Below are 13,289 nucleotides of genomic sequence, written 5' to 3'. Positions count from 1 at the left end.
CTTCCACCAGCCACCTGTGCTCTTCCATCATGTGTGACTGACTCAGGAGGCTCCTTCTTGGTTTCATTTCTCAGTATAGATGGGGTGACACAAGTCTCCTTCCCCTGAGCCCAGTGACAAGGACAGAATGTAGATGTGGGCACAGTGATGTGACTTATCCCTCACAAAAACAGAGACACAGAGGCCCTGGGCTCAACTGTGCAATCGAATGTCATGTACAGATCACACAAGTCCTCCTACAGGGACAAAATGACCTCAGAGTCAACCTGAGCAGGCTTCATAGAGAACAGTCAACCAGGTGAAAGTGTGAGGGTAAAGAGCAGAGGCTGGTCAGCACGTGAGCAGGAAGGGCAGAGGTCCCACCCCACCCCACCCAGCAGGGGCCAGAGTGGGGGTTGTCCCTTCACTCCATCTGTCCAGTCCCAGAGGGAAGCACAGCTCCATTGCTGAGGTCAAGGCTCTAGCTCTCACATCTGACCTCAGGGCACATTCAGGTCACACACTGCACTCCTTCTGGCCTCTGCTCTGAGAGCCCACATCCAGGGGCCTGGCCCTCCTGGGAGGATGGGCCGCATCCCACTGGTCCAGCCCAGCATCAGGGGAGAGCTCTTCTTAGGTTAAAGTAACACACTGACATCCAGCTCATGGTATAGACTCCCATCCACTTCTGAGACAGGACATTCTCACTGTGAATAAACTATTAGAATTCTTTTTTTTTTTTTTTCTTTTCTTTTTACACTGCACCTGTGGCTTATGGAAGTTCCCAGGCTAGAGGCCAAATTGGAGCTGCAGCTGCCGGCCTACACCACAGCCACAGCAACACTGGATCCGAGATGCATGTGCCTGGCTTATGCTGCAGCTTGTGGTAATGCTGGATCCTTAACCTACTGAGTGAAGCCAGGGATTGGATTCACATCCTCACAGACACTATGTCAGGTTCTTAACCTATGGAGCCTCAATGGGAACTCCACCACTGGATTCTGGAGGTTTTAGTCCAAGGCCAGACCCTGGGGCTTTTCCTCCCTCTTTCTCTAAGTAAGAAGCTCTCCCTGGTTAGGCCCCAGCCTCCCAGTCAGCCTCCACTGCATTTCTGTCATATGGCCCATTCTTAGAACAAACACGGATGGAGCTGATTTGATCCCCACAAACGATCAGTTTCCATCCCAATCAGCACCATTAAACCACTACGCACAGCTGAATTTTTCTTGAATGATACACTGAGTAATGAGAGAAAACTAACAGCCATGTGGCTTTACTGGAAGCATTATGTTGACCATTCCTGCCAGAAAAAAAAAAAGAAAGAAAAAAAAAAGGCTCAAAATATAACTGAGTTCATTTTAATTCACTCTATCTAAATACAAGGGAAAGTGACGACAATTGATTTCAAAGAGTGGGTTTAAAGTGAGAGTACTCAGACTTTTTGAGATCATACCTCTAAGAGAAAGATACTATTTCTGGTGACCTTCTACATGGATTCACAATCCCTCATGCCCCCCTTTTGTAATTCTAACACTTTAGGCCAAATACATAATGCAAACCACAAAAAAATGAAACTAACCATTTTGACATGTTGGATTTTATTACCTTTTAAAATTGTACAAATAGTGAATGTGCATGAGTTAAAAAACACAAGGGAAATGTAGGGTGTTAAAAAAAGCAATACAAAACAAATCTGAGACATGACAAAAAAATCAAAATAAAAAGACATTTTGCTTACTAAAAAGTGTTATTCCAATATATTAGAAGTCTTTTGATTAAGAATACAGCACGAGACGTTCTGCAACTATTCATTAACAGATCAGACTCAGTCTCACTGAAAACAGGATGGATCATGACATTATCTTACCAGCCATAGGCAGGCTATCAAATGTATGTGGATATGATACAATGTCTGTGAGGTATTACAATAAATAAATTCTTTACTAGCCGTTCAATCATGTCAGTAGTGGATGTCACCATTTCACCTTTCAATGGTCCCTTTTCTCCTTCAGGTGTCTTTCAATGAAAGTTTTTCACGCCTAGAGAAAGAGAGAACACAGAAATATTCAAGATGTAGTATACAAAGGCAAAAAACTACCTTTTGCCTTATGTCTTTATAACAAAGTCTACGTGCTAAACAAAAGCTGTATTATAGACATTTGAAAGGGCACAGGTGAGGCCACATAATAATTTATTTTAAAGTATGTGAGAAAAGGATCTACTACTCACCTGCCCACATTTTTGTCTTCTGTCTGGAACACTGTTGTAGAAAAAGGGGCTGAACCGTGTTGCAATCCACTCTTGCAGCCCTGGCATCCAACTGCACGGCCATGGCTGTTCCTGATGCGGTCTCCCCTGTGCTGGCTGCCCAGCTACTCAAATCTGCCCACTACCATTCCTTTCTTTTTATTTTATTTTTGTTTTTAATTACACCTGCAGTATGTGGAAGTTCCAATGCCAGGGATCGAACTCGTGCAAGAGCAGCGACCTGAGCCACTACAGTGGTAACACCAGATCCTTATCCCCGCTGTGCCACCAGGGAACTCTGTTTTTTAAAATTTATTATTATTTTTATTAAGATATATTGACATATACTTGTTTCAGTTACACAACATAACATTTGTATATATTGTGAAATGGTCACCACGAAAAGTTTAGTTAACATCCCTCACTATACATAGTTATAATAATTTGTTTTTCTTTTAAGATCTACTCTCCTTTTCCTTCTGGCTGAAATTAATTAGGCAGAGTTCCTGCTATTGCAACCTACAATATGTTTATGGGCTTGTATTTCTGAGGTTGAAATGCTTTCCTGTGATGATTTGAAGACGTTTAACAGTGTGCCCCACCTGGAGGCACAGAAGCCCTACCGCTGTGAATGGATCACGTCTTTCATCGCAGAAACTCCAAAACACCCTGGAGACAGTCGACACTCGGCTGCACGGCCAGAGCGATCCTGGTACCAGACGGGGTGGCCTGAGTCCCAGCTCTGCCCCTGCCAGCTGTGCCACCTTGGACCAGCCACTCACCCTCTAGTCCCATTTGCCTCAGGTGTAAATGGGGACGATACAGGACCAATGTCATGAGGCTGCTCCCCTTACCCCAGTCAGAAGGTAGCGTTTGTAATCAAGGAGACATTCTAGCTAAGTCAACAAAATGAACTAGCTCATCCTTACTTAGAAATGTGGGACTCTGAGGAATTTTTCATCCTTTGCAAATTAACACCTAGAAAACGTTCAGAAATCTTACATTAAAAATGTGTCTGAAAATTCATGTAAAAACGAGAAATATAACTATATAATCACACTCAATTTTTGAATTTTACTTTGAATCTACTCAAAGAAAGTTTCCATATTTAGCTACTTTGTTGTTACAGGTTCATTTTTCAAAGACTTACTTTGACCGGAGTCTTACTCATAGTTCTAAAAGTGGTTTTTCACTGTCCTGCTTTTCTTCAGCTTCATTTTCTGATCCTAGATGGAAGTTGGGAGGAAAGAGAAAAAGTCCTACATTTGATCACAGTAACAATTTCTTTAAAACTGTAACACACATGCATAAATTTTCAATGAAAGGATATATGTTTAATCCACACAAGATTCAGGTTAGCGAAACTGAAAAACACTTTTACGTTATTTCTTATTGGAGGAAAGCCTTTAAGATAGGACCGAGCACTTGCACGAATGTGTCAAAATGGACTTCATGTATGTTCTTCTAAAAATACTCATATAAACACCAAGAACTCCTCCTCCTCTACTTCTTTGCTGAAAAGTGTATCTGTTTTTCAAGTGCAAATATCTTTGGGTGTAAATAATTTAACCTACATATTTTGAAAAGTGGCTGCACTCAGTGAGTGAGAGAGTGGCAGGGGCTTCCTAAAGTCAAGGCCAAGCTGGTGGCCACCACTGAGCGCTGCTGCCAGCGACCGCTGTGAAAACCATCCTGGGTCGATGTAACACGAGTCTTCCATTATGCTTGAATTTGACCCAGTCATTCCACTTTAGGATGATATCTTTAGAATACACCCCTGAGAAAATTATACATTTTTTCCATTATGAAGATTTTCCCTATAAAAATGAGAAGAAAAAGTCTGAGAGTAAAGGCGAAGTAATTTTTACATTTCCATGAAATATTTTACCATCCATTTAAAAACTGTGTTTATATGTAACAACGTGGGAAATGCCTATGCTATAAAGTAAAGTAACTATATGATGAAAAATACACTGTAAGATATTTGATAAAAATAAACTTAATATACATGTACAAATCAGTAAGACTAGAAAAAAAAAAATGACTGAGTGACCTAAATACATTTCTGGATATTCCAAAATTTCTACAATAAACTTGACGTGACTTTACAATTTTTTTGGGGGGTTGTACCTGTGGCATGTGGAAGTTCCTGGGTCAGGGATTGAATCCAAGCCACAGTAGTGACCCAAGCCACCAGGGACTAAACCTGAGCCACAGCAGTGACCCAAGCTGCTGACAATGCCAGATCCTTAGCTTGCTGTGCCAGGAGGAAAATCTCTAAAATTTTTAAAACGGGGTATGCATAATGTAGAGAAGTATGGCCACAATTCTGTAAATTACAAACACAAAAGTAGACGGAAAACAAACTAAACTGGCAATATTAACGTTGCTAAATAGTCTGAAGGAGAGTTATCTTTTATTTTGGTTCTTTTCTCCTTTACATAAGAATTATGCATTACTCCCATTATCAGGGAGGGAACTAAAGGAGTGGTGAGGACACCAAGGGAGCAGGTTAAGATGTTATCTAGTTACCTACAAAAGCAACCTGCCTCACTGTTGCTTTCCCCTTGTCAGATTAGACACTTCAAAAGAGCACTTGTTCTCTGAGAATGTCTGCCTAGATTACAGCCAAGAACAAATCTGGCACGGAAGAACGAATGCCTGAGAACCTCAAAAAAAGACTGTCCCACATCTCAACCTCATAAATATCATGTAGTTCAGGTTAAGTCTGTGGTAAAATAAATAGATAAAGATATGATGGGTTGGGAGGCTTCACTTACTAAACTGTTACAAATCTTAGAGACACCAGGGTGGTGTAACTGCCATCTCACTTTGAAAAGAATCTAAGGAAAATGGTGATACCAATTCTTTCTGTTTCCAGGTTCACGCTCCACTGTTAGGCATTCAAAAACCACAATGAGATGACATGGCCTGCAACTATTTGGAAGCCGTAAATAAAGCCAAATTTTAGATTAAAACATAATGATGCGTATGCTTTTCATAATTTAAAAGTGGAAGGTAGCAAGGCATTCTGGCGAGTGTCAAGTGAGGAGTTCTATAAACCTTCTCCTTGAAAAGCAACTATAAAACCAGAGATGAACAAAACAAATGATGGAGTGTTGGGGAGATGACCAAAGCCCTGCAACTATGTGAAAAGTGTTTATACTTGAAACACTGCAGGATTCAAGGAACAACAACGCTACTCTTTCCTGTAGCTGCTCCCATTTCTCCCCCATCTCCCATCACCCAGCTCCATGGCATGAAGGTTCTAAAGTATGGTGGGCCATGAAGACTGGAAGCACGCTTACACAGCTGAAGGAGCTCATTTAATTTGGGGTGAGAAGTGACACAATGGGGAAATAACAAACTTAGAGGTATGTGAGCATAAAACCAGAGCCTCTGCTGGTTTGAGGTTTCGGTCATGGCTGCAACAAACATATGCTTGGCTAAAGCTGTATGCATGCTCAACGGAAACCCAAAAGAACCCACACTAGCCTGGGCGACCATGAGTCTGTAAGCATATGAAGAGGAGATGTGAAAAAATTCAGCAAAAAGTACAAGCTGAAGACTCAAAAAGACCTGATATTTGAATGTGCTATCCCATAAACAGAAATATCCATTTGGCCAAGGATGAAAGTCTTAATCAAGGAGACTGACCACAAAGGCTGTTTCAATTACTGGTTACCACCAAACTATGCAGACACAAGGGTGATCCCTAGGAAGTCATGTTTAAAAATAAAAGAATTAAAACAAACAAATAAACAAAGACAAAAACAAAAAAAAAAACAAAAAACAACTCAGAAGACACAGCAGCAACCACATACCACAGGGGACATAATTTCACAGATTTAACCACACGATTTTATAAGCAAACAAATAGCAATAACAGGAACCTTTGGCAGCAAATTCAGAATCTGGACTTGCTACAATGTATTTTCAACAAAATATTTTTCAGTAAAAAAAATTACAAGAGAGGGAAAGAATCAGAAGAGTTTGACCATTATTAGGCAAAAAAGAAAGCAATATTATGACCTAATACAAATTGTCTCTGAGTGTGTCTAATATTTTGTTTACAAAGATTTCAAAGCAACTATTATAAATATGTTCAAAAAACTACAGAAAATCATGTTTAAAGAATTAAAGAAGAGTGTGACAACAATAAACCAACAAATTGAGATTCTCAAGAGGGAGACAGAATTAAAAAAAAAAGGATTTTTAAAAATCTGGAGTAAAAAGTATAATAACTGAACTAAAAAATAGATAGTATTAAGAGAATATTTGAGTTGACAGAAGACAGAATCATAAACTTGAAGATAGAGGAATAGAAGTTATTTAATCTGAATAACAGAGAAAAAGACTGAAGAAAAACTGAAAAAAAATTCAGAGACCTAAGATAACATCAAGCATACCAATGTACATGTAATAGTGACCTCAGAGAAAGAGAAGAGGAAATTTTTAAAAACAAGTAAAAACGTTTCAAGAAATAATGGCCCAAACTCCCTTAATTAATCTACATATCTAATTCTGATTGAGATATATATACAAAGAAATCCGCAAGGAGATACATCATAGGCAAACTGCTGAAAACCAAGGAATGCATGAAAACACAACATCAAAATTTATAAGATGTTGCTATAACATTGCCAGGCTTTAACATTTGCTATAACAATTGCTATAACATTTATGGCTTTAAATGCCTATAATCAGTAAGGAAGGTGTAAAATCAGCGCTGAAAAACAAAAGTAAGTTAAATTCAACCCAAGCAAAATAAAGGAAATAATAAAAACTGGAATGGAAATAATTGAAATGGAAAACGGAATAGCAAGAGAGAAACATCAATGAAAACAAAGGTCAGTTCTTTGAAAATATCAATAAATTTAACAAACTTCAAGCTAGAATGAACAAGAAGGCGAGAACATACAAATTACCTAAATCAAGAAGGACAAGAAGAACATCATTAATGTTACTGAAGCTAAAAAGGAGTAGAGTGGAATATTATAAATAATTTATGTCAACAAACTGGATAATTTAGAAGAAATACATGAAGTCCTAGAAAGACACATATTGATAAAATTGACCCAAGAATAAAGATCTGAATAGATCTATAAATAACAAGGAATTGAATTAGTAATTAAAATCTTCCCACAAAAAAAATCCCTGGCCAGGATGGTTTCATTGCATAATCTATCAAACATTTAAAGAAGGAATAATATTGATCCCTCACAAGAAGAATTCATTCAGAAAACAGAAGAACTGGGAACACTTCCCAATGTGTTCTATGAGGCCAGCATTACCCTGATATCAAAGCCAAAAGCAAATAGGTACAAAATTATTGAGCACAGGTACAAAAATCCTCAAGAAAACATTAGCAAGTAAAATCCAGAAACATGCAAAATGGTTTACACAATGTGACCAAGGAGGATTTGACCCAATGTAAACAACTGATTTCACATTCATAAATTACTTAATGGAATATACTATATTAAATGAATAAGCAGGAGAATGAATAAATAAATTGAATAAGCAGGACAAACAACACATGATCATTTCAGTAGAAGCATAAAATCATTCGAATAATCCAATGGGCATTCATGATGAAACTCCAAAACACTAGGAATAAAATGGAACCTTAAGACCTGATAATAGACATCTGTGAAAACCCACAGCTACCATCACACTTAATGCTGAAAGCCTGAATGCTTTTGCCCAAAGATCAGGAACAAGACATGAATCTCTGCTCTTGCCACCTCTTTTCAACATTATATTAGAGGTTCTGGACTGTGCAACAATAAAACAAAATTAAAGATATCCAGCAGACTGAAAATGGAAAAGAGGTGTTTTGTTTTGTTTTTCCCTCCCAGATGACATTATTCTACATGTAGAAATTCCATGGAATCTACACACACACACAAAACCAAAACTAGAACCATGTAGAGCAAGGCCACAAAATATAAGTTTAATATGCAAACTATCAAATGTATTTCTACATACTAGTAACAATTTGAAAGTGAAAGTAAGAAAACAATTACATTTTCAATGAGACCAAAAAGAATAAAATACTTAGGAATTACTTTAACAACAGAGGAACAAAACTTGCACGCTGAGAACAATAAAACAATGCAGAGAAAAATTAAAGAATATCTAAATAAATGTACAGAGAGTCCAAGTTCATGGATTAGAAGATTCAACATTGTCATGATATCAATTCTTTTCAAATTGAGCTATAAATTCAATGCAGCACACTTTGGGGGCGAAAATGAATAAGTTCATCCTGAGACTGACAGGAAAACAAACAAGACCTAGAATAGCCAAAATAATTTTGTTATGGTCACCCTGCAAAAACAGTGGAGGCAGCGAGGACGCAAAATTCGATTTGGATGTTGAGACTGATGGTATCATACACACACACCAGGAGGATATGGCAAGGTTTATTACTTATAAAATTGAGATCCCTGGGGGCAAGGCAGGCCTTTTAAGCAAGTCCTTGCAGTGTCTGAGTTCAAAGTTTCCATAAAAGTAAAATCACGGGAATCAAGGCAGTGCGGTTCTGGTGCAAGGTGAGCAACATAGGTCAGTGGAAGAGAACCAAAAAAACTGGCTTTTGAGAAACTTGCTGAATTCCTTCAACGGGTTATTGTTTTTATGACAAATAGCAATGTGAAAACTAGAAATCCAAACCGTGGATTTAGTTCCTTCCCTCTATATGCAAAAATTATTTTAAAATGCACCATAAACTTAAATTGAAAGAGCTAAATGTATAAAATCTTCTAAAAGAAAACAATGAAGAAAATCTTCATGACATAAGGTTAAGGAAAAGTGATATGACCCTAGGCATATTATCCATAAAAGAATAAATTCTGGAAGACTTCACCTCATCAAAATTAAAAATTTGTGCTTCCAAAAACTTCACAAAGAAAATGAAGAGGAGGGATTTAAGACGGTGAAGGAAAAAGAGCACCAAGGAAAGCATCCAGGAAAGCAGCAGACCTTGGCATGTGCCTGGGCCTCACTGACTCTGGCACTCCCTTCCTTTGGTTCTTTTAAACTGCATAAGTACACCTACTAAACTGTGCTAATTTCCCAAATTTCTGTGATTTCAAAATTCAAGAAGTCATTCTTTTACAAGGAAAAATACTAACATTTAAACTGTTGGTGCCTCCAATTTCTTTCTTTCTCTCTTCATTCATTCCTCCAACAATTCTACGTTTACTGTGTGCCAGGCACTATATTAAGTGCTAGAGAAAGACAGACAGGAAAACAAGACACAGCGCTCGTGCCCTCTTACTTACTAGGGGCCAGTCATACTGTATCAGGGCAAAAGCTGAAAGACTGATTAATATTTGTCTGCTGCCCTAATAAAAAAGCTTTACTTTAGAGTAAAATCTTCTTTTTGAGGTGCATTAATTGCAAGAATAGTTTTTCATCTTAATTCTTTCCTAAATAAACATTCATACGATGAACACACAATACAATAAAGTGAAGTCACGGTGAACACTCCTCTTCCCACTACTAATCTGGATTTTATCTTACACAATGCAGCCACCCAGTGGAACATGAAAGTGTTGTTCTTGTTTAACATCATAATTCAATGAGATGGCAATGCTTCCAACTGCCACCAGATGGCAGTAAAGTCAAAGGCGGAAGTCAATGACTTGCTTGATGGAAAATGCCTAAGGCATAATCATATTATCCTGTTGTCCTGAACTTCTTTACAAAAATCTCAGTGAAGTCATCCTTATAATGAATAGTTAATACTTATCCTAGTTTCTGCTGGCTGAGAAATCGCTTTTCTGCTAATTCGTATCTTTATTTCATCTGATTATGTTTTTGTACTTCATACTGCTTTTCAATCTAACACCAGTTGTGCAGAGTATCAAGTTACTTTGAATTCCCCTAATACACTAAGCCCCATTTCTAGGCCTTTGATGATCTTGTTGCTCTTTCTGCCTAGAATCTATATTGTACTTATATGCGTGTGTGTGCATTTAAAATATTTACTTAGTGTAATGCTGGGAATAAAATAATGTCATCTCTAATTCAAGTTTATATCCCAATAGTAGGAACAGGCCAAGTCGCTGTCTAAGGCAGTACAGTCATTGCAGGACGACAGAGTTGTTGGAGCGAGATCTCAGGGCAAACCCCACTTCACTGCCACTACCACCTAGGACTGCTGGGAGCCAGGGATAGGTTGGAAGAAGACTACTGAATGTGTGAGTGGAGACTAAGACCACAGAGGATAATGTCAAAGGTAGAAAAAGCGAGACAAACAATGACTTTGAGGGTTCTGGTGTTTTCAGAAAGCAAAGAACAGCACACAGGAGCATAATGAAAGGAGAGCTTGGACAACTGGGTAAGGGTTGACACAGAGGTACTTTCAGCCAGATTAAGGATCCAATGACTTTCTCAATGTTTTGTGCCGCCAAGGGCTTTTAGACAAGGGAATGACACCATCAATTCTGCATTTTCATTAATGTTGAAAGGCTGTGTGTATTTATTAGCTATGCTCATGGACTCTACTGCTGGAGCTGGGGTTCAAATTTGAGCTCCACCTTCTCACCATCTGTGTAATGCTAGACAAAGGATGTCACCTCTCTGTGCCTCCACTTGCTCCTCTAAAATAGGGATAATGAGACTCTGCCTCAGAGAGAGCTTCTGAGGAACCCTCAGCATAATGCAACTGTTACGTTTAACATGGCTTTATGATCGCTGGTTGGGAGAAAACAAGTGAGGAAGGGAGACAGAAGGCTGTTGCAGAAACTAAAACAGGAAATGCTGAATTGAGGCTAGAGATGATAATAAGTGGTATAATTTAAAGGAAAGCAAGGAAGTAGAATTAAAAAAGATCAAAAAGGCATGGTGAATGATGGGCTGTGTGCCATGGAAAAGGGACAGAGTCCTCAGTGAAGCCCTGATTTCCAACTTGGGCAACTGGGCAGGCGGTGAGAATCCTGGAGGAAAGCCAGGGAGGGGATGACAGATAACAGAGAGTATCAAGACCCTATGCCCGCCCACATACCAGTGCCCAAGGCCCCCTGTTACATTTATTTCTACACCTCTGTGCCCCATCACGGGCCGTAGATCAAGACCATGTCTTAGTTATATTCATATATTAAATGCCATGTCTTAGTTATATTCATATATTAATATGTCAGATATCTAAGTGAACAGAGAAGAGGGGGTTGGGAGAGGGCGGGGTGTATGTGTGCCAAGCTTCTGAATGATGGACAAATACACAAATGACAAATTTTTTACCTGCTTCAGATTCAGGAGGAGAATAAAACTGACCATCAGAAAGCCCACCAGGTATAAGGGCTGCCCTCTCTGAGGCGTCTTGAACTATCAGGAGTCCTAGAAGAGAAGAAATTCAGATGCTGGAAATGATGTCTGTTCTGATGGCTTCCTGGCCAGGTCAACCACAATAAAGTGGTGGTGTTATTACTTGTTTAAAAATCTCAGCAAGAACGGGTACTTTGAACATCTTTCAGCCAAAAACTAAGTTTTATTCAGAAACCATAAACCAGTATTATGAGGACAGATTCCAACTGGTTTAAAACATTGCTTCCTGTTATGCATGGGATTCTCCGGTTTAGCATCTTCCCCTTTGGAAATACCTACTTCCCTACAGATATAAAGCAACAACATCAAAACCAAAGCATGAGGCAGAACAAAAAACCTTGTCAGCTTGTACAAATGGCCTACAGTCTGCATCTGGTTAGAGAAATGCCAGACAAAGCATAAAATCACTCACACCAGAAGAGAAGGCCATCAACGATGAGTGCTTGGGGCTGAAACTGGTTAACTCAATTAACAAGATAATAATAATTAATAAGATACAATTAGAGGGAGCACCAGGCCAAGCAATAGCTGGCAGGTACACATGTAAAATAAGCTACAGTGAAAATAAAGGCTGTTTTAACTCTTCTCATTAATTATGTGTTCTGCTTTACCAGTTACTTCGGATTTGGTTTAATCACATAAGCACTCAAGGCAGTTGATATACTTTCAAGAAAGTTCAGTGTGATATTTATATGCATTTTTTATTTATTTATTTATTTATTTTTTTTTCTTTTTGTTGTTGTTGTTGTTGCTATTTCTTGGGCCGCTCCCGCGGCATATGGAGGTTCCCAGGCTAGGGGTTGAATCGGAGCTGTAGCCACCGGCCTACGCCAGAGCCACAGCAACGCGGGATCCGAGCAGCGTCTGCAACCTACACCACAGCTCACGGCAACGCCGGATCGTTAACCCAATGAGCAAGGGGCAGGGACCGAACCCGCAACCTCATGGTTCCTAGTCGGATTCGTTAACCACTGTGCCACGACGGGAACTCCGATATATATGCATTTTTTAAAAGGTGACTTGCATTAGCTTTATTTTGTCCCTTTTCCACAATATATTCTCATAAAGGTACAGAGGCCCAGGACAGAAGATGGATCTTGGCCTGATTCATGTGTTTTAAAAATCTACTCTTGAATTATAAGTCTTTTAAAAAAGATTTCTTCGTCGTAAGTGAGCTTTTTAAAAATAAAACCACTTGCAGGGTGAGTTTTCCTTTTGCTGTTTCTTGAGGTTATAATCATGTTTGACTTCCTATAAGACACAAGATGTTCTCTCCCCTTATTAATAGGGCAGGACAAATCCAGCCAGATGACTGAGAGCATAAAAACAGCATGTCTTGGGAGTTCTCTGATGGCCTAGTGGGTTGAGGCTCCTGCGTTCTCACCACTGTAGCTCTGGTTGCTGCTGCGTGGTATAGGTTCAATCCCTGGCCCAGGAATTCCCACATACTGCCTGACTGCCTGTGTGGCAAAAAAGAGAGAAACAAACAAACAAACAAACAAACAAAAACCCTGAAATAAACCTGGCAACTCTCATTAAAAAAAAAAAAAAATTAAAATAGCATGTCTTGAAACTGCCTGGGTCTCTGCCTTGAGCTTGGGTTCCACCATCTCTCAGGGGGCAGGTGCGTGGGCTTCCATGAAGGCCATCATGTGGAGAATGCCAGCCCAATAATTAATCCTAAAGCGCCATCAATCATTCGGATTTCCCAGCTAATATCCTGTCAT

At 39.2% G+C, this 13,289-nt stretch overlaps 1 protein-coding gene across 4 annotated transcripts in view; it reads right to left on the bottom strand.

The window, feature by feature from the left end:
• STARD3NL (STARD3 N-terminal like) overlaps nt 1–13,289 on the bottom strand; it is a 58,722-nt gene that overhangs the window by 12,864 nt on the left and 32,569 nt on the right. Inside the window, exons 7-9 of one of the 4 annotated variants that reach the window (XR_002346928.2) lie at nt 11,479–11,574; nt 2,209–3,452; nt 1,561–2,018 (exon numbers count right to left, since the gene is read on the bottom strand). Coding sequence is in view for 2 of the 4 variants with exons in the window: in XM_084974369.1 (XP_084830495.1) it covers nt 3,394–3,452; nt 11,479–11,574 (155 nt within the window). In the remaining 2 variants the exon portion in view is untranslated. 4 annotated transcript variants of the gene reach the window in all.

Source organism: Sus scrofa, chromosome 9 (assembly GCF_054392235.1).
Source record: "Sus scrofa isolate SSC_HxYL_T2T_F1_AM1 chromosome 9, Sscrofa_HxYL_maternal_Yorkshire_Landrace_v2.0, whole genome shotgun sequence".
Lineage (NCBI taxonomy): Eukaryota > Metazoa > Chordata > Mammalia > Artiodactyla > Suidae > Sus > Sus scrofa.
Note: the sequence above shows the minus strand (reverse complement) of the source record. Positions and strands in the feature narration are given on the sequence as shown.